The following is a 23,631-nucleotide window of genomic DNA, read 5'->3' as shown; positions in this document are numbered from 1 at the left end:
CTGTCTGAGAAGTCCCTTCTAAAAACCATCTTGGACACAATGGAAAATGTCTATTTTCAATTTTAGTAAGGTTATGCATACTAGATGCGAACAACATTTTGGTAATTTCTGTTAAATAATCAGTCAACTAATTCTGTCAGTGTGTTTTTGGAGGGGAATGGTGGTGGTGGTGAAGAAATCAGTCAAACCGATTTTCACATTGTGCTGGCTGGGGTAAACATAGACTTTGCTCCCTAAAAATATCACCACTCTGTTTTTCACTTCTTTGAAACTACTTTGCACCTTTCTATCCCCATTTGTTAGTTCTTCCCTGAGTACAACTGAGGGGAGGATACAACTACCTATTATTCAGTACCATATGTTGCTCAAGTTAAAAAGGAATAAAGCCAGCATATATGTATGGCGTCTCTGACTTACGGGAGTTTCCCAAGGCACGGGACTAGGGACTAGAAATATAACTCAACAACAAAGGTATGTGTGTGTATATATGTATATACACATATATCAGTGTGCATGTGCGTGCTCACTCAGTCGTATCCAACTCTGTGAGCCTATGGACTGTAGCGCACCAAGCTTCTCTGTTCATGGGATTTCCCAGGCATGAATACTGGAGTGGGTTGTATTTCCTACTCCAGGAGATCTTCCCCATCCAGGGATTGAACTAGCATCTCCTGCATTGGAAGGCAGATTCTTTACCACTGAGCCACCAGGAAAGCCCATATATCAGTGTAGGGCCTGCAAAATCCACATTACTAAAATTTTTAGAGTTTAGTATTTTGGGGGCATTTAATTTTTTGAAACCCACTAAAATTTAAGGTAGTTTAAAACCCCATTACAGCAACTGGCAAGCATGGGTAGAAGGCTGAGAGAAGCAAAGACATTTGTAAGCTCTTATTTATGTGTTTTTCTTTCTAATGGCTGCCAGTCTTCCAAGTCAGGAAATATTTGCACATGTTCTAGACATCTTCCTGAAGGTATGAGGCTCTCTTGAAACCATCCTTACACTTGGCTGTGCCAAAAACACTACAGCAAACTACAGTACCCCAAGAAAAAAATACTCTTTCAGGCTTCCTAAATGACTCATTCAGCCTAGAGTAATAAAAAATAAGTAAGGTTAATATTTCCATCCTTTGGAAATATTTATCTCTACACAGTGTCACCTTTTTTTATATATAGTCAGAGTAGAAAGTTACTTAGGTGGCATAATTTTTAAAGGCCAACCTGTCTCCAGCACTGGCTTAACAGGGCATCATTAGACAATCCTTTCCATCAAGGCACATCTGCAGAGAGCCCCCAATAAAACGTGTTATTTGGGAATGGGTCACTTTTGTACACATCTTTTTAGTCCCACAAAAAATCGTGGCAAGTACCCATACATAGAAGGTATTCTGCTAGTCTCAAAGAGATTATAAAGGTGATTCAAAAAGATTTTCTGGACACACCTAATTGTCTCCTAGACCTACTTGTAGAATGACAACAGTGCTAATAAAAGGAGAAAATGAATGTAGGCAATAGAAAGCATACTAAGACATTTACATTGAATTTTTTGCTTGGCATATATCCCTGATGCTCTTTGTGCCTAATATCTGCAAGGCACTTTACGAGGTGCTCTGGAAGTATAGCCAAAATGAAAATGTCCTGGTCTCTGCCCCTGAAGAAATCTGTGAACTAGTTTCAAAGACTAATGAATTCCTAGGCACACACTCCAAGCTTTCGTAGCTGGTTTTCCACTGTCATTGCAACACATTATTTTGTGAGGAACAAGGAGGAATTCGCTGCCTACACAATTCTTGTAGAAATTAACCACCAGGAAAGCCTCAAGTTTTAAGTTCTATTAAAACCCTCATCTCCATCTGAAGGGATATTATAAGAATTTTACTTAAGCAGTACACTTGGTATTTACCTCATCTCAATGCCAAATCTGACTCCATCTACCTGTTCAACTGTCTTCCTCTGCCAGCCTCTAACCTTCCAAGCTGTAGCCACTTAGCCACTACATGAAATTTATTCCAGGCCAGATGGGGAGAACTTGTGTTCTTGAGCAGGAAACAAATTTTATATATATATATATATATATATATATATATGTTAAGTCGCTTCAGTTGTGTCTGACTTTGCAACCCTATGGACTATAGCCTGCCAAGCACCTCTGTCCATGGGTTTCTCCAGGCAAGAATACTGGAGTGGGTTGCCATGCCCTCCTATTTCCTGTAGCTCCTGCGTTGCAGGCAGATGGATTCTTTATCACTAAGCCACCAGGGAAGCATATATAGATAGATAGATAGATAGATAGATAAATAGACACACACACACACACACATATATATATAATTTCATCAATACTCCTAGAAATTAATCTATTAGAAAATACATAAATTTTTATTTATCTATTTATTTTATTTTAAAAATCCCCACCAATCAGAAACCAATCATCCACAGAGGAGATCCTGAGGTTCTGTTTCATCTTTGGGAGACACTAATTTTAAATGATCATTTGCTGCCTCCCTCTTCCCTGGGGCTCCCAGTAGGAGCAGTAACTGAAGCAAAATACCTCTGGCCTTGCTCACTGGACTAGAGTAAAGCATTAGCAAGAACTTATTTGCCTTCCTAGGGCTTCTAAGGGTTTGAGTAGGGATTTAGTCATGAGCTTCAAGTGTCCTATAAAGCCCATCTGCTTGTCCCAGTCTACTTCTGGAATTCTACTAAGTCACTTAGACTAGAGTATGCCTTAGTGCCCATTATGATGCAAACAGCTATGCTGGAGGGACATATCATAAATAATCTTCATTACTGACCTCAGCTCACCAATTTCCTGTATTGGAAAGAAACTTTTATATTTGGGCAGATATTTTTTTCAATCGGCCGATCTATTTTACTGCTTTTTACTCTGGCTTGTACCTGTTGAGGTGAACGGAATATAGTAAAGAACACAGACTTAGTGGCCAGGCAAATTTTGGGTTGACTCCTGGCTTTGCAAATTACTAGCTTTGTTCAGTAACTCAAATTTTGAATCCTTAATTTCTTCTTTATGAGATGGGGGAGGTTAAAGATAACAATTGTACCTACTTCAAAACACTTTTATGAGATATAAATGCTACTGCTAAGTCGCTTCAGTCGTGTCCAACTCTGTGCAACCCCGTAGATGGCAGCCCACCAGGCTCCTCCGTCCCTGGGATTCTCCAGGCAAGAACACTGGAGTGGGTTGCCATTTCCTTCTCCAATGCATGAATGTGAAAAGTGAAAGTGAAGTATGCTCAGTCGTGTCCGACTCTTAGCGACCCCATGGACTGCAGCCCACTAGGCTCCTCCATCCATGGGATTTTCCAGGCAAGAGTACTGGAGTGGGGTACCATTGCCTTCTCCATGAGACATAAATAATACACTGTAAATTAAGCACTAGGCACAGTGTAACACAGTGAATGTAACCTTTTTTTTTTTAATGGTACCAATTTTTAGGACACCAAGCTCACTATCTCTAAATTGACTAATATTTATTTTCCATCTTTTTTACTCACTCAATTTTTGTACCAAAAAATTTTTTTTAATTTTATTTTTTTTCAGGGTTAGGAAAAGCTGTCCTTCTAAGAGGACTCTCAGATGTGTCCTTTTTGACTGAGGTGGTGTTTTGTTTTGTTTCTCTTCAGAGTTAATGATTTATATAAAACGTTAGTGGCAGTGCTTAGAATATAATCAATCTTCTTTTCCCTTAGGGGAACCTGAATAATCCAAACTCCTTTTCCTAGTGATAATGCAACTCTGTCTACAAATGACATACCTAAAAGGAGCTTTATTATTTTTTCAGCATGAATTACACATAAACCACCTCCATGTTATTATTTCTCCAACTGAAAAGACACAGTTTATGCCTCATTGTTCCTCTCTTTCTCCATGCTGTGGTAGAGGAGGAATACAAATTCCTGAGTGTAGCTGAGCAGAGAAAATAAGAGTACAGGTTAAATAACTACTTAATATTCTGATATTCTTTGATAGTTTAGTATTATTTTACTCACAGGCCTCTTTATAAGAGACTGCCTTTAATGTAGCCCCAGGAATGTAAAAGTTTAAGAACTTCCACTTTGAGTTTGAGGGCTTTGCTGGTGGCTCAACATCCTTTTACAATGCAAGCAATGTGGGTTCAGTCCCTGTGTCAGGAAGATCACCTGGAGAAGGAAATAGCAACTCATTCCAGTATTTTTGCCTGGGAAATCCCATGCACAGAGGACCCTGGCGGACTAAAGTCCATAGACTGTAGAACCCATAGGGTCACTAAAGAGTTGGACACAACTGAGTCACTAAATAACTTTTGCTTTGTCACCTCCAGAGAGCTACAGTGGCACATTAATTTCTAAATGCTACTTTTGCATCACCCACAAAACTACCTTAACTAAAGATACACAAATATGGCATGAATGTGGAAAAGCCCTAAAACCAAGTTACGATTCATTGTTATTTTCAAGAGTTAGAACTGCCTAAATGCTATCTTCCGAAGTTATCTGTTTCATGAAGTGTGGTGATGACCTGGTTAACTAGTTTCTAGTGGCCAACTGTTAGAGGATCAATGACAAAAGAAAGAACTGTTGATACTTCAATCACCTTCACTGAATTTACTGAGAATCTGACCACTGTGTCATATATATATATATATATAAAATATTCTATATAGTATGTGTGTGTGTGAAAGTCACTCAGTCGTGTCCAACTCTTTGCAATCCCATGGACTATACAGTTAATGGAATTCTCTAGGCCAGAATACTGGACTGGGTAGCCTTTCCCTTCTCCAAGGGATCTTCCCAACCCAGGGACTGAACCAAGGTTTCCCACATTGCAGGCAGATTCTCTACCAGTTGAGCCATGAGGGAAGTCCCTATATAGTATAATTATATATAAACATATGCTATGTATATTCATATATATGCATTTTATATATGTATGTTATACAAATGTATATGTTTAATTGTATAGTCCTATAAATATATGTATATTTATAGTATATATAAATATATATGCATACATATGGAAAATAAACTTGATTTTCAATATATTCGACAAAGAGTACATAAATGTTTTTAGCAGTAGTCCCACCAGTCATGAAATTTTGTACATCAGTTTCTAAAACTGTATTATTTTCCCCCGGCACACAGAGATTTATATTTTATTTACATTTTATAATTGGGATGTTTTTATCTGATTGAACAAAATCACTATGCTATAGTTTATTAGCCTCAGCTTTTGTTTAAAAATATATATTTGTCTCCATTCATTTAAATTCGTCTTCTCTGCTTATAGAACTCATTTCGAAAATCAACTGAATTAAGTACATGAAGACATGAGACGATACTTTTTGGCATTACTCCAACATACCAAACATAGAATTTCATTTTCCCTCCATACATATCTATGAACTCATTAAATAGATAAGAGTAGTTGTGAAAATTTTTAATTGTGGTCTCTTTAGGGCTCTACATATGACTTTTATTATCACCTTTCATGCTATTGCTTTTTCCTCCCTCAAATTTTATCAGGAGGCAGGAGTAAACTTAGGTATAACACAAAAGGAAAAAAGACAAGCCTAAAACTCAGAGACTGAGTTATATTCCACAGTTGGAGAGATGTCATGGCCAACACAGAAATACTCCATGTTCTCCAAGGCCTTTAGGCCTCAGCACTTTCCACTAATTTGGTCCCCTGAGTCTCAATTTATTTAGTGTATGCTGGTTCATTCACCCTCATTGCAAATATTCAACCTCAGTTCTCTTATAGAGGAAAAACTTAGTCCTGGAGTCTGAGTTAGATGGCTCATTAGACTTTCCACATCCAGGAAAAAAAAAAAAAGGAGATCCCTATTTTCTTTCTCCTTTTGCCCACTTTCACCCTTGCACTCCCTTTCCTTACTTTATTTCATGACTCCCTCCTTAATATAGAGCTACAATCATAGGGAAAATAACCTCCTTCTTTAGGTCCACTAAAACTAAATCAATAAAAATGACCATCCCTCCCCACCAAATGTCTTCTGATAATTCTAACCAGCACCTAGTACCTAACACAGTGCTTGGGACACAGTGAACATTCGATAAATATTTTTAATTGTATTATGGAAAATTAAACATTCAAAACAATGTATTTATTTAATGGATAAATTTATGTTTCCTATGCCAGAGAAGCCTGAGGGTTACTTAAAGACCAATCCCTACTTTTGAGGCATATAATCACCAGGGGGCGATGTCATAGGAAGGAGGAGGAACAAAGAGAAGGCTCTGGACTTAAGATACTGCACCAGGAAGGCACAACAGTCTAGTAAGCCTGTGGCCTCAACTCAGCTGCAGCTTCTGTTTCTGCTTGTGAGCCTTGCAATGTATAATGAAATGCACAGTGTTATGCACTTTACGGCTGCTCAAGCAATATTTGTTGGCTGACTTAATTGAGCTATATTTGCAAAATGGCAAGGATGTGAGAAAACTTTCCTACCTAAAAAGAAAGCATTCACAGTGCTAGACATTTGGTAGGCAAATAAACAGTATAATTTCAGCCTAAAAGGAAAAATACTCAAACCCCTATCCAATAGGTCTAGTGGCTAGGCAACCCAAATGTCAGCACCATGTTTCTGAAACTTAATTTAAAATATGATAAATTGTATGTCATCCACTTTGAGGACATTTCTTTCCTGCCTTTCTGTTCCCACTCCCTGTCCCAACTTCAAATCCAGAAAATGTAACTAGTAAACCTAAATATTACCTGTCTGGTGAGATTTCCGAGTAAAAGCATTGTGTCAAGTAGTGATTTTTAAAAATCTAATTTAACAGGGATGCCTTGGACAGTGTTTTAAAAAGAAATTGCCATATTCAACAGTGCACTTCCAGATTGCAAGCGATTTGGGAATTTGCTCATCATTGTAATTCCTCCCACACCTTTCATATCTGACTTACTCCACTGAGTACCAAGGGACAGGTGACTGCTGTAAGATCTCTCAAGGATGGATGCTTACTTATGCCCATTATGTTTTTAAGTTTTAGAACAACAAGATATTTGACACAGTCTATTCCTTCCACCAACAGTAACTGTGTTCCAACTAGGCATCAGGCACAAGTGAAAATTAAGCTCTAGAACCAATTGTAAAGTTTCACCCTATCTCAGGTGAATTATTCCTTTGCCTGAAATAAGTACCTTGAATCTTTTCCCACTCCTTTTCCTGCCCTTATCACCTGCAAATGGCAACGTGGGAATGGATGATTAAGGTTAGAAGTATAGTCAAGACTTCATGAAGATCAAGGTAAACTGGTTCACTCTGGTGATTCAGTTCATTGTCTTACCCCAATAGTATTCTGTGTAACAAAATGCTGTTAGGTAACAGTAACACAGAACTAAAGAGCCTCTTGATGAAAGTGAAAGAAGAGAGTGAAAAAGCTGGCTTACAACTCAACATTCAAGAACTAAGAACACAGCATCTGGTCCCATCACTTCATAGCAAATAGATGGGGAAACAATGGAAACAGTGACAGACTTTATTTTGGGGGTGCTTCAAAATCATTGCAGATGGTGACGGCAGCCATGAAATTAAAAGATGCTTGCTCCTTGGAAGAAAAGTTATGACCAACCTAGACAGCATATTAAAAAGCAGAGACATTACTTTGCCAACAAAGGTCCGTCTAGTCAAAGCTATGGTTTTTCCAGTAGTCATGTATGGATGTGAGAGTTGGACTATAACGAAAGCTGAGCACTGAAGAATTGATGCTTTTGAACTGTGGTGTTGGAGAAGACTCTTGAGAGTCCCTTGGACTGCAGAGATCCAACCAGTCAATCCTAAAGGAAATCAGTCCTGAATATTCATTGGAAGGACTGATGCTGAAGCTGAAACTCCAATTCTTTGGCCACCTGATGCGAATAACTGACTCATTGGAAAAGACCCTGATGCTGGGAAAGTTGAAGATGGGAGGAGAAAGGGATGACAGAGGATGAGATGGTTGGATGGCATGACCAACTCGATGGATATGAGTTTGAGTAAGCTCTGGGAGTTGGTGATGGACAGGGAGGCCTGGCGTGCTGCAGTCCATGGGGTCGCAAAGAGTCAGACATGACTGAGCGACTGAACTGACTAAACACAATTTTACCTTTGCATTGGATATCATAGTAGTTACTGAGCTAAATATTAGGTCTTGCTATCAGGTAGTAAGTGGAGGAAAGAATAGAAATACATTTTATTTGGTGCAATGAGTAACTTCTCCACCTAATAGCCAATAATCAGCTTCTATTTTGCAAGGTGGTGAAAGAACTATAGGACAGTTTTTACTATGCTCATAACTCTAAGAATAAGTTTCCATTTTATTGAGTTCCAGGCACTGTGCTAGGTGTATTGTCGAAGAGCCAAAAAAAAAAAAAAAAAAAAACCGCTGGAGATTATCTAGTCAAATAGATTTATTTTATACTTGAGGAAATAGGCCCAGAAAAGTCAATCTACAAGTATTGTGTCAGTTAACGGGAGGGTCAGGTTGCCACCCACTGAGCTATCCTAAAAGGTCTTGGTCTCTCTCTTAATATTCCATATTCCATAGAATAACTACAGTCTCTCTGGGTATATTGATCTTTGGGAAACTGTTTAGTTTTTAACAGTACCATTAAAAAATGTTTCAAAATAATTTCTTTTTGTTTATATGGTCTCACATGGGCAAATTCTAAGTATTCTTCCAATTTGAATGACAATTCTTCAGCTATGAGACCAGAATCTAAAGGTGAAAAGGAAACTGCATTTTATGACTCTAGTGGAGTAAAAAAAGAACTGCACTTTCTCCTAAAAAGAGAGAAAAGTAAAACCCACGATTTTAAGTGAGGTTTATACTGGCAGGCAGCAGGAGAGGGTAGAAAGACAGGTATTTAATTAGAAGAAAAAGAAGGAAAGGAAAAGGGTTACAATGTGGAGTGTGCAACTCAGCCTTCATTTCAACATGCACAGACCTCAGCAGACAGCTGGAAACCTGCCAGAGAACAAGGCCTTGGAAACAAGCTGGAAGACATTGGAGAGACTTTAACCAAAACAAACACCAGCAGGGGATGTGGTTGGCAGAGCTGAAAAAGCAAAGGACTCTATGAGTCACTCTGACATTAATTTTGAATGTTATCATGCTTCCATTTTGTTGTACAAGGTATTTATACATCATTTTATATACACATATATATTCACATATATATACATATGCACATATATATTATTTAGGTAAAGAACAAATAACATTACAATCATTAGAAATATACAATTTAAAATATATAAAAGTACATCCACTATCTCACTACTCTATTAGTAACATTTAATTCACTATTTTTAATGTGTAAATTTTTAACATAACTGTAATCAGAATATAAAAATAATATGCAATATGTAACACCATAAACATAGTTCTGTGCTGCTAGATAGCTTCATAAACATTGCTTTTCAGAGCAATGAGATATTAACTAAGTTAAGATAATTTACAAAGGGGAAATGATAAATGGTCAACAAAGGGTGGGGGAGATAGATTGGGAATTTGAGATTGACATGTACACACTGCTATATTTAAAATGGATAAACAACAAGGACCTACTGTATAGCACAGGGAACTATGCTCAGTATTATGTAACAATCAAAATGGGAAAGAATTTGAAAAAGAATGGAGACACTGAAACACAACAGTGTTGATCAACTGTGCTCCAATACAAAATAAAAAATTTTTAAAAAGATTTTTAATGAACTGCTAAATGCCAAGTATGGGCTAGCATTAGAGTGCAGTACTCTTAAAACAGTCAAAAGCTTTTCTCCACATATTTATGGTCCTGACCTGGTAGAGAGAAGCCCTTGCAGTAGGAAAGATGTGAAACCATATCCAATTTCTCTCCCCCTCGCCCATTCAGTAAAAGCCCTAAGCTTTAGGGGAAGGGCACCAAATGCTGTTCCTTCCAGGGTACAGATGAAGACCTGATATAGCTGGGGGAAATGTAAAAACATATTCAGTCCTCTACTTCTGGGGGAAGCACAGGAATCATTCCTGGATCCAAGCCATTTAGAGGTGTCTTACTAGTAATAGAAGGGCAGGTTAAGTAAGAAGGTCCCACTCTCATGACCTAGAGGCACAGGATCTGCCTAAGACAGGGGTTGAATCAGGAAAACAGAGAACTCTTCCCTGCCCTACTAGGTGCTTAGTCGTTCAGTCATGTCTGATATTTTGTGACCCCATGGACAGTAGCTTGCAAATCCATGGGATTTTCCAGGCATGAATATTGGAGTGGGTTGCCATTCCCTTCTCCAGGGGATATTCCTGACCCTAGTAAGAAGGGATGAGCAATATACATACCTCTGGGGGAGGCACGAGAGCACTGAGTGAGTATCTTTGAAGCACAGAGCACAAGGAAAAACTAAAGCTCATATCCCAGAAACTCAGAGTCCCCTGAGGTGGCAAATACCCCCACAAAATACACACACAGAGCAGCATATGCATGTGCACACAAAACAAAAATAAAACAAACCCCCTATACGTTTCAAATTTAAACCGCTGAAAAACAAAGAAGAAAAATTTTAAAGGCAGCCAGAAGAAAAACACAAAGGAACAAAGATAAGAATGACAGCAGACTTCAGAAACCATGCAAACCAGAAGACAATAGAGTATTATTATTAAAGTGCTGAAAGGAAAAACAGTAACTGTCAACCCCAAATTCTATATCCAATGTAAATATCTTTTGAAAACGGAGAGACTTTTCACACAAAGGCAGAGACTTAATTACCAGAAGCCCTGCACTATAAGAAATGTTAGAGGAAGTTCTTCAGGCTTAAGGATATCATACACAGAAACTTGGATTTAACCAAATAAATGATGATACCAGAAATAGCTCAAATGAGTATAAATATAATTTTTCTTCCTTTTAAATTACTCTAAAAGACAACTGACTAAATAAAAAGTAGTAGTATTGAGTAGAGGGAACAGAGTAGTAGTACTATGGGTTTATATCATATATAAGAACAAAATGTTTAACAACCATGAGCATAGTATACAAGCTGGGATACCACACAGTGAAGTGGTAGAATATTACTTGAAGGTATACTGTGTAATTTAAGATGGATACTGAAAAATCTTGATTATGGTAGTAGTTACATGATTTGACATATTTGTCCAAACTCATGAAATTGTACACTTACAAGGATGAATTTTTCCAAGTGTAAACCATACCTCAATAAGCTAGTTTAACAGAAAGAATTATTATGCACAACTCACCTTTTACCCTCTTGACTTTTCTTCTTCTTATGGCATCACAATTCTGATGACTGCTGATGAAAAACCATCTTTCTGTAGCCTTACCTTTGCTTTTTGCCTTATAAAACAGGGTTTTATTCCTAATATCTGATGGTGAAGAGAGCTATATACCTTCAAATGAAAGAAAGTACCCAAATACACACACACTTAAATACACACCCCTGAGGAATTAAAACATGTGTAGAGCCATGGATATGACAAATGTGCCATAAAGAAGAGAAACTTGTATGCATAAGGTTTAGGAATCTATGCACAAGGTGGCAAAATTTGCTTAGATCACACAATTGTTAACTAATTATTCAGTCTGGATGCAACCGGGGTAACATAAACAATACATTTGCATCTGTATCACATCACTGTCTAAAGCTTATTGTTTCTGTTAATAGGTTAGGTCAAAATGACTTAAGAAAACTTTTACCATGAATACTGACATTCTCTGTTCCTTATACTTACCAAGTTTCTTTCTACTTTTAGGACTCTTCCACAATTCTATTTCTACTACTCAGTGTCTCTGCTATAGGTACCTTTGTACAAATTTTAAAGATCTCCCCACCCTACCTGGGTAGATGAATTTTAAAAAGAAACTCCTGGGTAGATGCAGCCCTAAGGGTACAATGCTTGGCAAGCAGAGGGCACCTTTGTCTGAATTAGAAGGAAGCCCCTTCCACTGGACCCATTTCAAGATACTTCTACACAACCCATAGGGAGAGGACCTGTGGTCAGCTGATAGTAAGGATCAGTCCAGGGATAGTGATTTGGTATTTGAGGGATATGCCTAGGGAAGATGAATCCTCCATTTGTACGTATCATTATACAGGATTGAGAAAATGTCTATTCACCATATTAGAGAGTCGGGGAAGGGCACCTGATAAATGATAGGGCCACTAAAGCACCGTTATCTCCAACAGAACCCTTTACACTGCTCCTGCTCTACCTCAAATGAATCAGCATCATCCTCTACAATCATACCTTTGCTTGCTTATCTCATATTTGTTCTCCTGCTGTCAGTTTACCAGTGATTCCCCAGGGAGGCTGACCCTTCAGTCTAAAATAAGCCCCCTTCTTCTTTACTTTTATATCACTAGGAATTTTCTTACAGAGATATATTACAATTGCAATTATATAATTATTTATGTGTTTACTTTTATATATTTGCCTCCTCCAACCCTCCCAGACACACACATACACACATTTAATCACTTATACGTTTCTAGTCCATAAACTCTAGAAGAGCAGGAACTATCTGCTTTGTTCACCAGTTTATCTCCAAAGTCTATCACAGTGTCTGTCATATACTTTGTGGTATATAAAAATCATTGAACAAATGCATAGATTTTCTTGTTAGATTATTTGGTAAACTATCACATACATATGCATATTCATGTACACAGGATGATATAGAATGCTATGGAAACTTTTGCAACATTCAGCTTAAAAGTTGAATGCAAGTAACCAGAATGGTATGGATATACAATATAAAATAAGTGATATTTTTATTTGAGTACATATTATTTGAATTAGTTGCCTTTTCCTTTGGCAATTTTATTAACTTTCTGCTAATAATATTTAGATCTTAGGTTTTGTTGGTTGGTTCAATATAGCTTTCTAATCCATTTCTTTCATAATAATTCTCACAGTTGTCACTGAGCTATCTTAATTTGATTGTTCTCTCAAAGTGAAATATGCTTTGGCATTATTTGATTTGCAGTGTAGGGTTTTGACTTGCAATCATTGTTGTCATTAGAAAATGCAGAATGAAAACATAATGTAACTCCACTTACCAAATAGATTCTGCCATAAGTACCAAGGCCAATGGTTTTATCCAGTGAGAATATTCCAGTTGGATCCTGCAAAAATGTTCAATAAAACTTCTGAATTTTCTTGGAAAAACAGCTGAGCATTAAACTGTATAGAATGCTATTTTCAGTCTGCCTTGTTCCCTTAGAATTTCCATGGGAAGAACCTAAGTTTTATTTACCAAAAGAATAAAGATATCACAATCTCCCTGGACTGAGTGTACTATTTTTTTAAAAAAAGCAATTGTGTGAACATTAAATAGTTGTACAATTGATTATCATAAAACTGTGAAATTGGTACAATCATGTCTAGGTGAGGCATATTCATAATTTAATTAGAAATACTATTAGAAGTAGAAAGAAATTTATTTACTTGCAATGACAAACTCTTTTCATATCCATCTTTTGAGTGCTAACCAGAAAGGCAGAAAGTGTACCGTACAGTAATGGTAATATTGAGTAGATATATAACGATAAGTAGATATTGGCTATAAAGTCTAAATTATTTATATAATAGGAATTTCCCAGGTGACTCAGTCAGTAAAGAATCTATCTGCAATGCAGGAGACCTGGGTTGGACCCCTGGGTTGGGAAGATCCCTTGGAGAAGGAAATGGCAACCCACTCCAGTATTTTTGCCTGTGGACATAGGAGCCTATCAGGCTATAATCCATGGGGTTGCAAAGAGACGGACATGACTGGGCAACTAACACACACACACAAACACACAAACACACACTTCTTAAGAAGAACATTGCTTCTAAATATGAATAACAAAGCAAGATCATGGCAATAAAAGAGTATCATTTAAAAAAAAGACAGAGTTGCTTTTGTTTGTTTTTAAGTTAATCTTTACATCAGCTGAATATGTTTTCATGGCACAAATTCACTGTTGATACAGTCTGTGTCTTAACCTTAAATGTGACATCATAGAAGACAAAATACAACATGTTTATCAACAGTTTTCTGAGGTTTCCACATTCATCCTTAAACATTATTTTCTTATCTTAAAATATTGATATTAATTTCCTGTTCACCACAAAACATGGTTTCTTGAACTTTATCACTACTTAAACTTTTATCCTAGCAGCTTATTATGCTATTTTGGCAAAACATTATGAGACATGAGTAGATACCAGTTTACACACAAAGTAACTGGAGCATTGGCAAATTCTTAGAAATTCACATGCCTTATAGAAAGCACATTTTATATACACAAACTTCATGTAACCTTGTTTGAAAATGTTTTTATCATTGTGACAAATATGAGCTAAACAGAAAAACTATTGAGCAAATGCAATGTATATGACTGAAATTATAGACGCCTTTAAACTGGTGTGATATTTGTGTAATCTAGCAAAACTGTCATAGGAAAATGACACAGCTCTGGGATTACTTTAATCAACAAATATTCACCTGGACAGAGTCAGGAGACTGAAAGTTTAGCCCCAGTTCTGCCTTTAATTAACTATATGATTTTGTGTAAGTTACTTTCTCTGGGACTCAGTTTTAACATATATAAAATAAAGGTGCTGTGTTAGGTGACTTCCTAGCTCTAAAATTCTTTGGAAAAAAAATCAGATTCTGACATTTGAAAATCCAGATGCTTCCAATGCACTGATATGACAATTGCTAGTAGGCTACTTTCTTAAAATTCTCATTAAAATCAGTGCCACAATATGCACAATATCATTGTAGGAAAACAGTTCTAAGAAACACTCCCAATGAAAATGAAAAGTTTTTTAAACTATAATTTTGAGAATATAATAAAAGTAAAAACAGAAGGATAGTGGGTTTTGACAATAACCATATCATTATTGTTATAATTCATTGAAAAAATTATGGGAAAAAGCCAACAAAGAATTTCCTAAGGTTCGGCTTGAAGAGCTTATCAATTTAACATATTCGTTTAAAGGAGATCTTTGTGGAATTTATATGAGACATTATTAATTCTGGAGAAATAGTCTCTAGTCATTGGTCAAAAGAATCAACTATATTAGCTGGTTCTTATTGGTAAACCATTCTTTGTATAGTTGAGGCTGCATTTTAGCTTAAAAAAAAAAGAAATGATACCATATATCAGAGAATCACTGCATTATCTGAACATGTTAATTTCCAAATCTTTGAACACAGTCTTTAATTTCTTTAATTCCTTTTCTAGCCCTCAATAATGTAAGTACTATACTCATACTTGAACTCAAGTATCTATTTACTCAAAAAAGACACTAAGGAAACAAACGGGAGAATAAAATGCCTGTGCAATTCTTGGCGGCCTTATTTTATCTATATTCATATTGTTTAGAAATTTCTTCCTGATCACAAATGACTGAAACATCTTAAATTCATTCTCCTCATGCTTATACTTAAAGAAGGTTTTAAAAACTTTTTCTTCTGTTCTTAATGGAAGCTAAATCTAGTATTCATTCACTCTAAGAGTATTTTTTCATTAGTTTTATACAAGATTTTTTGTTTCTGTCTCCACATTAATCTTTCAAAACTAAATGTCAAACTGAGCAAAAAGAGGAGGAGTCTATGCTAATGACTAGGATAACATTACACAATTTCTTATATCAAATTTTCCACTGAATTATAGTCAGAGAAAGTTTATTCTAGGCTCCCAAGGGAGGAAGTACTGAGAAGTCAACTTTTTTTTTTTTTTTTTGGTGACTGTGAAATTGAAGGATTCTCACTAGCAGGGTCTTTATGATTACTTGGTCCTCTCCTCTGCCCTGCTATTTACAGATAAGAAAACCAGAAGAGGAAAGACCTTTATATTTATGACTGTTACATTAATTTAGAGAATATTTGGTGGTTCAGTACATACTTTGGTGTTCCATTTGGCTAAAATAATAGTTAACAAGAAGCCTTAATTTGTGAAAGTTTTCCTCAAAAGATAGTACTGAAAGTCTAATTTTTAAAACATTTTGAATCGTAAAATGTTGGGCAAATATTCTATACTTTGTTATATTTTTCTACGTGTCTAAAAAACTCCTGCAATTTAAAAGTCCTAGTCTGTTTGCCCCCTGAAATCTAGAATTTTAGGGAGATATTTCTGTCTTCTGAATTCAAGAAGAGGTAAGAAAATGATCACACTGATGGGTACTTGTATTAAGGGCTGGGGTTAAGGGTAACAGGAAGAAAAAGAACCACTAGGAGGCAGTGTTTGCTGGTCATGGGAGAGACACAGAGCCAGATCTACAGAGCCAAATACAGCAGAAATTAAGAACAAAGGGGAGATGATAAATGGTCAACATAGGCAGCAATGCATTTCAGATTTAGGGCAGTAAAAGAAAAACACAGAACATATTCTAGTAGTTAGCTAAAGAAAGAAAAGAGATTGCAAGTACCTAGAAGGAATAGCATAGGCTATTGTTCTTTTGTTTCAAATATTAGAAATAGTGACTTTAAGAAAATAGTTTATGGATAGAGAAACTGAAGATGGCAGATATAACAAAATAAGTGTCAGTAAGTTTCAGAGATATTTGGACGAGTGGGCTTCACAATTCACGTGGAAATTTAAAAAGGACAATCTCTTCCTCTAGACCAGTGTGTCTCAAACTGTGGACGGCACAGACTCTCCCAACATGAGACTCATCTGGGGATTCTTGTTTAAAATACAGATTCCCAACCATGGAAATATGAAAACAGCATTTCTCATTCTTGAGAACTGTTCTGGTGCACTAACATAAAACCTACTGCTCTAGATACTGGGGCAGGGGACTGAGAAAACTGGCTAAAGTACAACGCTGTGTTGAGGCGATGCTCTAGAATACCTAATGGAGGATGTGCTGAATATTTCAATCCTTGTGGACTAGAAGGTAAAACTGATTCCAAATAGGAGGCTAAGGGATTTGAGAGAGTGAAAGGTTCTCATGACTGAGTGTGGAAGGTAGTCTTGGTCTTCCACCCAGGGTGGTGGAAGACTGGGAGAGCTGGCAGTTTATATTTAAATATAAACCTAATGTAATTCAAATATGTTTTTTTGGATCATGTACTATTTCAGATCACCTCTGCCACTACTGTCCTCCAGGCCTGTCTAATCCTGACCCCAATATAGATTAGGACTACACATGGCAGTGTCAAATACCAAGGCCACAGTTGTGAGGAATGTCATTACCATATTGGGCACAGAAGGCAAAGGGACTATCATAGTAAAAGACATGCCAGATTTGGAGATGAAGAAATAGTTTCCAGTTCCAAGGATGGAGTGACATATGTACACTAAGGAAAAAACTTTATATATATGTATACATATACATATACATATACATATATATATATATATATATATATCCCCAGGTATTGCTGTTGGCAGGCAATGTGAAACACACACAGATTACAAATATATATATATATATATACATACACACACACAAACACACACCTACATATAATGTTTTATATATATAAAACATAAGGCTTTTGCAATTCTTTTTTCAAAAAAGGAAGCACAAACCACAAATCTCTGTATTTTCTTCTCTGTTTTTCACCTGTAGGAAATATTTATTCAATAGTTAGTGAAAATGGAAAAATGATAGAAACCTATTAATTAACAAAGACAATGTAGTTTACCCACCTCTCGTTCTCTGATTATTATGTTCACTCTCTCATTTTATGTCTTTAACTTTAGGGAATTATGCAAAAAATGTACAGTTCCCCTCCTCTCTCCCTGTTTACACAGCTTTCATTGTTGCTTACTATTTTAGGTTTTAAAAAATATCTAATAGCAAAAGTGTCAAATAACTTTCTACCACTTTCTTTAAATCACAATTTTCACAGCCAGCCTGACTTCTCTCAAAGGTCCTTGTCTTGTGGTCATTTAGCTGGCCAACCCTGAAACGGACATAAAATATCAATTTTAAACTACACCTGTATTTAAATATTCTGTACTCTGCATTATTCTTTTTTGCTCAGTATGAAACTCTAACGTCTGAATCCCCTCTCATTATCTGGCTTTTGCCATGTTGGTATATTTAGTGTTGACAAATGCCAACTTTTTTTTATCTCATATACATCCTATTGAGGATAATTATCACAAGGGATCTCAGTATACGCAGGTTTCTTTGCTTGCTTTATCATGTCTATTTTGCACCAAAATGCAAATTTCCAAACAGGTAACTTAGATATCTCTTGACCTCTTTATTTACTCTTATTTCTTCACCAAATGCAAAGAAATCACTAATCTATACCTCAGTGACCAAAGCAACAGTGAACTTTTCACATCTCTAAAAATTTTATGTTAAAAAAAAAAAAGAAATTCTAAAAGGGGTGCTCTTCTTCCACTTGATTTCTTAGGGTTTAGACCTAGATGGATATTCAAAGGGAGACTTAGGCATAATTTGCTCGTATGGTGAAGATCTCCATGATATAAAATGGCTCCTATATAATAGAAATTTAGAAACTGTTAGAAGCTGAGGACTTAATAAGATTTTCGTAAAGTCTGTAAAATGAGCCAAACATCAGCGCCCTGAGGTTTTGTATCTTCTTCCTGCGCCTGCATTAAAAACTACCCTCATCTTTCTCCCCTCCACCAACACCCAGAAAACTAATATTTCACTAAACTGCAGCCTTTCCCTTTATTATCTTGGCTCTCACCAAGTTCTTATTTCCCAGGCCATGACTGGGTCAGTTAGTCTGAGCCATTTTCCCCCATTTTTTTGTGGCAATCAAACCCCTTCTCCTTTTCCTCCTTGCTTTTGGGATTCCTTGCTCTGTCATTTCCAGGAAGTCTTTCCCATTCTTGCCTTTAGTCAGTTTTCAAAAGAGTTTATTTCAGCTTGCGTATCTATGTGTGGTTTCCTTATTTCCCCTAGTTTGCTTTTTTTTTTTTTTTCCCCGCTTTCCCCCACAATACACAGATGATGTTGGAGGAGGGTAACTAACATTTTATTCGTTGGTTTTACACTTGGGAGCAAATCTAGTCAGAATATGAAAGTGCTGTTCAGAAAGGAAACCACCAATTGAGGCCTCCATATTCCAGAAATCTCATGTATACACCAAGTGGGAGAATACTTTTTAAAATTCTGTGAGTTTATTTTATGAAGCTGCATCAATAACCACAATGTTGATTATCTGTAATTCCACATGGTTATATTGAGGCTTTCTTTAAAACAGGCTGAGAACAATTTGCTAAAATGTTACCCATGTGCATTATCTCCTCCTCCACATTGTTTTAGTGTCAAATTGTATAGGTGAGGCTTGGAGAATGCCCAGTGTTTGAGGGGAAGGGGAGTCTGCCATCATCAATAAGACAATATTTAAATGTAAATATGTATACAATTAAGGCACTGATACTTTGAATAGTTCTATAACCTCGAGGTTAATATTTAGCTTTTACCAAAGCAAGCAGGCCACTGCCCTGAACTATACAGTTGCTTGGCCATCTTTCCAACATGGGTGCGTGCTTATTCCCTTTCAGAGAGTCCAGGGACCCTTTACATTCAAGAGGGTGCGAGTGAAATGCCAGTCTAAAAAGGAACTTGAAAAACGGATTTGGGTGGGATCCAACATCTGCCAGAAACCAGATGCCAATGAAATAAACGGCGCTGCTAAAAAAAAATTAAGTCTACTAATAACGACAGTGATAATAGCTCACCAATCAATCACAACTCCGGAGGAAAGCTGGGCAATTTGGGAATAGGGGAATCCACAAACGAAAACCACGAGAAAAAGTTAGCAAGTGATTAGCAACTTGAGCGCAATACCATTTAAACACAAATTGGGGTGTGAAGAATTCACTTCTTCCCCAAGCCGTCGAGTTCTTTAGCTCCCGCAATACTAAAACGTAATTAGTGCCCTGGCAGAATAAGGTTTTGCAAAGTGCTATTAGAAAGCGAGATGGCAACGGTTTGATTTTCTGGCCCGCTGTCACCTAGAAGGAAAGGTCAAGCCGAGAGTGGGCATCCCTTCTGGCAAAAGCAGCAGCAAACGACGGGGCAGCGAGGTGACATAGGAGTGCTCTCAGGAAGCCACGCGTCGTCGCTCTCCTTGGGCCCCCGCTAGGACAAGAACCCCAGGGCCACTAGACCAGAGGCCACATTGGGAAAAGGTCCCGCTGTTTGTGGCTCGCACCATTCCACTGCCACCTCTCTCCACCACCCCCCTCTAAGCCTGGCCCTTCGCCTTTCCGTGAGTTTGGAGCGACTCGGGTGCCCAGAGGGGCGCCCTCCCCAAAGCCCATTCTTGGGGGTTCCCTCCCGCACTCGCGATCTCCTGGAAGTTCTGGCCAAGCCAGGCTCCTGGACATCGGTCCCCTCCCTGGATGCTCAGAACTCGGAGAAGACAGCCCTTGGGGGTGAGGGGGTCGACGGGCGTCCTCTACTCACCGGCAAGTGGCCTAGATCCGTGACTTCCTTGTCCCTCCAACCGCCAGGTCCCGCCATGGCTTCGAAGGGGAACCAGAGCGGGCGACTAGGTCAGGCACCCTCGCGGGAGTCCGAGGTGGAAGCGTACAGAAGTTCAACGAAGAGAGGGGAAGCGAGAGGGCCGGGGAAAGGAACGGGGAATCAGGGTTGGCGGCGTGGGAGAAAGAGGAGGGGAAAGTGGAGGGAAAAGAGCGAGGAGTGGAGAGAAGCTGGAGTTTGAGAGGCGGGAAAGCGAGTCTGGCTAAGGCGAGAGAAGAGTCCGAGCGACCGTCCCGGAGACCACGGAGCGAGAAGGGTGCTCCGCGGGCGAGAGCGCAGCGTCTGCCCGGGGCAGGGTGCGCCTCTTTCAGGGTGGGGAGGGGGGCGGTGCAAGGGGAGGGGGGCCGGGGAGCAGCTCGAATGCGATTGGTGCAGCGTCACGTCGCCAGGTGGGCAACCGAGCGCCGGGGAGGCGGGCGAGGGGGCCAGTGACCGAGGGAGGTGCTGAAGGACTATAACGGTTTGCTAGCCGGCCCCGGCGCCCGTCCCCTGCCCTGCAGCCCCCTCCCACCCCCTCCTAAGTCCGCCGCTGCGCCCGCCGCCCCCGCCGGCGGGTGTTCCACAGGAAACTTTTTCGAGGCAGCTGCCAGCCCCGGAAAACTGGTCCCGCTCCGCGCCGCTCCCAGTCTGGGCCCCACAGCCCTACCACAGTCCAAACAGCCTGCGCCCTCAACTCTCCACGAAACACTTGAGACTTTTCTAGTTGTCTGCCTTCTCTTTCTGCTCTGATTCTATTGCTCCATTTGTTGCAAAGACCCATCAAGCGAGATAAGGAAATAACTTACCACTGGGTTAAGGATCCGACCCAGGCGAGTCCCCGGTGCGGGCGGGGCCGGTAGAGAACATCAAGTGCGCCGCAGGGCTACCGCAGCTTGGCCTTCGAGGCCAGTAGCCGAAGGCAGCGCAGCGTGGACTGGACCGCTGCGAAGTCCCCTCGAGGTGGATTACATCTCTTCTAGTCCTGGGCTAGTTGGTACCAGGCCCGGGCTGCTCAGTCGGAACCGCACCTGTTCACAGGTGCTGGGAGTTAAAAGAGTCTGAGTCTCTGAAGCTTTGGTTAACCCGGGTCTTAAGTTTGCAGTTCGCCGCGTTCGCAAAGCTCAGAGAAAGTTCCTGCGTCCTTCCCTGTCTTCAGCTCTCTGGCCGGGTTTCATTCATTCGCTCCTTCCTTGCAAAACATTTCCGGGCGCTCAGGCTGTTCGCCTCCGTTTCCCCAGAAAGCGCAGGAGGTCCAATACACGGTTTTAAAGAATCTGACAAAAGCGCTTTAACTTGGAGAAGTAAGACACCTCTTGAAGAGTTTATGGGAAAAGGGAGTCGGTGTCTAAAACTAACCGCATTCTAAGCTCTTGCACTGCGAGGAACACTTTAGAAAACGTCCCAAAGCTGCTTACTTCCCCTAGCTCATCGACCACGTTAAGCACCCTCGCTCTGAACGTGATGTAGGGGGTTTGTTTCCGGTTTCTTTCTTTTTTAGGCAAAAAAAAAAAAAAAAAGAAAGAAAGAAAGAAAGAAAAAAAATTCTACCTCTTCTAGAAGGATTTAAGGAATAATTTTTCCCATAGACCTGGAGCTCACTATTTCTGACCCACGCCTTTCACTTTTGTTATTATTTTCTTTATATATTGGTGGATTTTGTTTATTTCGTGTCTGTTTCAATTTCTGAGTTTGACCCCTTTACATTCCTTAACCTCCGAGCCTCAGTGAGTTCTGTAATCGCCAGTCTATCTGAGGAACCCGGTCTCGCTAAATAAAGAAAATTCTCTGTGAACGGGTGCGGGGAAAACCAACTACTGCCTTCCCCCCAAAAGAGATTCGGTTGTTCTGGATCGAATTTTCGTGTTAATTCAAATATGATGTAAACCAAGCAAATTATATTTTCCAAGAATTCAAATCTTGACAACTCCACCGCACAAACTCTTGCTCTTTTTAACACAGTTTAAAAATTCCTGTATGATCGGTAAAACTCTTCTAGATCTCTCTGAATATTAATCTGAAAATAACATTTCATAACTAGAGCTGGGCAAGTGAGCTAGTTAATAGAAAGTTACACTTTTTAATACATAACTAGGTTTTAGAAATCAAGACACGGAGTCAAGAAATACAACATTTAAAGGATATCTAAAGAGAATCTTTGCTAAAGGGAAGAAGTGTTGAGACTTTTTTTTTTAAACAACGTGGTTTGCTGACTGTACGGTGTGGGGAAATGCCCTGTAGCCCCCGATGGCAGAGACTGTTTTAGCCTGTCTATGGGGACAAGTCCAGACCAGGCAAAAGAATCCAGGCTAGATCATTGGGCTCTCTAGTTGCAGGGCTCCGTGGGAGGCTAGCGGCTTCATGACTCCATAGGGATTAGCCACATCGCCTGGTGGGACCCCCGTGGTGGGGGGAGGGGAAGGTAGGTGTTTGACCAGAACTTGACAGAGAATCTACACATTTTTTAAAGTTATTATTATTTTCAAGGAAAAAGGAGTCATGGAAGACCTTGGAAACTTTGCCTTGTAAGCTGGCATTATGGGGATTTTTGTGGCCAGCTTGGGTAAGGTCAGCCTGGCTAGCTGACCAGAAGGCAAATAGATGGCCCCTGAGCATGAGGCTGAGACAAATCCTGAAGTAGGGCACTTGTTTTCCACCTTCAGGGTTTCTTTTCCCCTCACCCAACAACCATCACTTCCCCTTCCCCCTTCCAAAGTGTTTTTTTTCTCTCTTTCTTTCCTGACCTCAAACTGCATAAAAATAAGCCCAGTCAATCCAGAGTCTAGAAACTTGTCAGATTGTCTTCTACCCAGAAATCATTTCTCTGCCAATACATAATTTCTTGTATATATTCCATCCTTTTCTCCTCCAATACATTTTGTTATCTTAAAGCCCTGTGCATTTTGTGACTTTTGGTTGTTGTTTTTAATAGCTAAAATTTATTGAGTATATGTTATATACTGGAATAAGTGTTTTGGAATAAGTGTTCTGGAATGTTCTGGAATAAGTGTTTTGTGTATGTTATCTTATTTAATTTTGTCAAAAATTCTTCCAGCTTTTAAATGATCTCTGTCTCATAGGCAGGGAAGTTGAGGCACAGAGAGATGGAGTAACTTTCCTAAAGCCTCACAGCTAGTAATTGGAGGAATCTGGCTTCCAATTCAGGCCGTCTGACTCCAGAACCCAC

The 23,631-nt window shown here is 38.9% G+C and overlaps 1 protein-coding gene across 3 annotated transcripts in view; it reads right to left on the bottom strand.

Annotated features, from left to right (window-relative positions):
• Positions 1-22,232, bottom strand: part of NRK (Nik related kinase) — a 130,297-nt gene extending 108,065 nt beyond the window's left edge. For 2 of the 3 annotated variants that reach the window (XM_086386537.1, XM_086386536.1), the window contains exons 1-2: positions 20,391-21,218; positions 13,052-13,117 (exon numbers count right to left, since the gene is read on the bottom strand). In XM_086386537.1, the coding sequence (XP_086242663.1) occupies positions 13,052-13,117; positions 20,391-20,447 (123 nt within the window). In that variant the 5' untranslated portion in view covers positions 20,448-21,218. Of the gene's footprint in view, positions 1-13,051; positions 13,118-20,390; positions 21,219-21,253 lie in introns of those variants that run through there. The other variant, XM_086386538.1, reaches the window with a different exon arrangement.
• Positions 22,233-23,631: the final 1,399 nt, after the last annotated feature.

This window comes from Bos grunniens, chromosome X, assembly GCF_055505025.1.
Source record: "Bos grunniens cultivar Pamir isolate PY7600 chromosome X, Bosgru_T2T1.0, whole genome shotgun sequence".
Lineage (NCBI taxonomy): Eukaryota > Metazoa > Chordata > Mammalia > Artiodactyla > Bovidae > Bos > Bos grunniens.
Note: the sequence above shows the minus strand (reverse complement) of the source record. Positions and strands in the feature narration are given on the sequence as shown.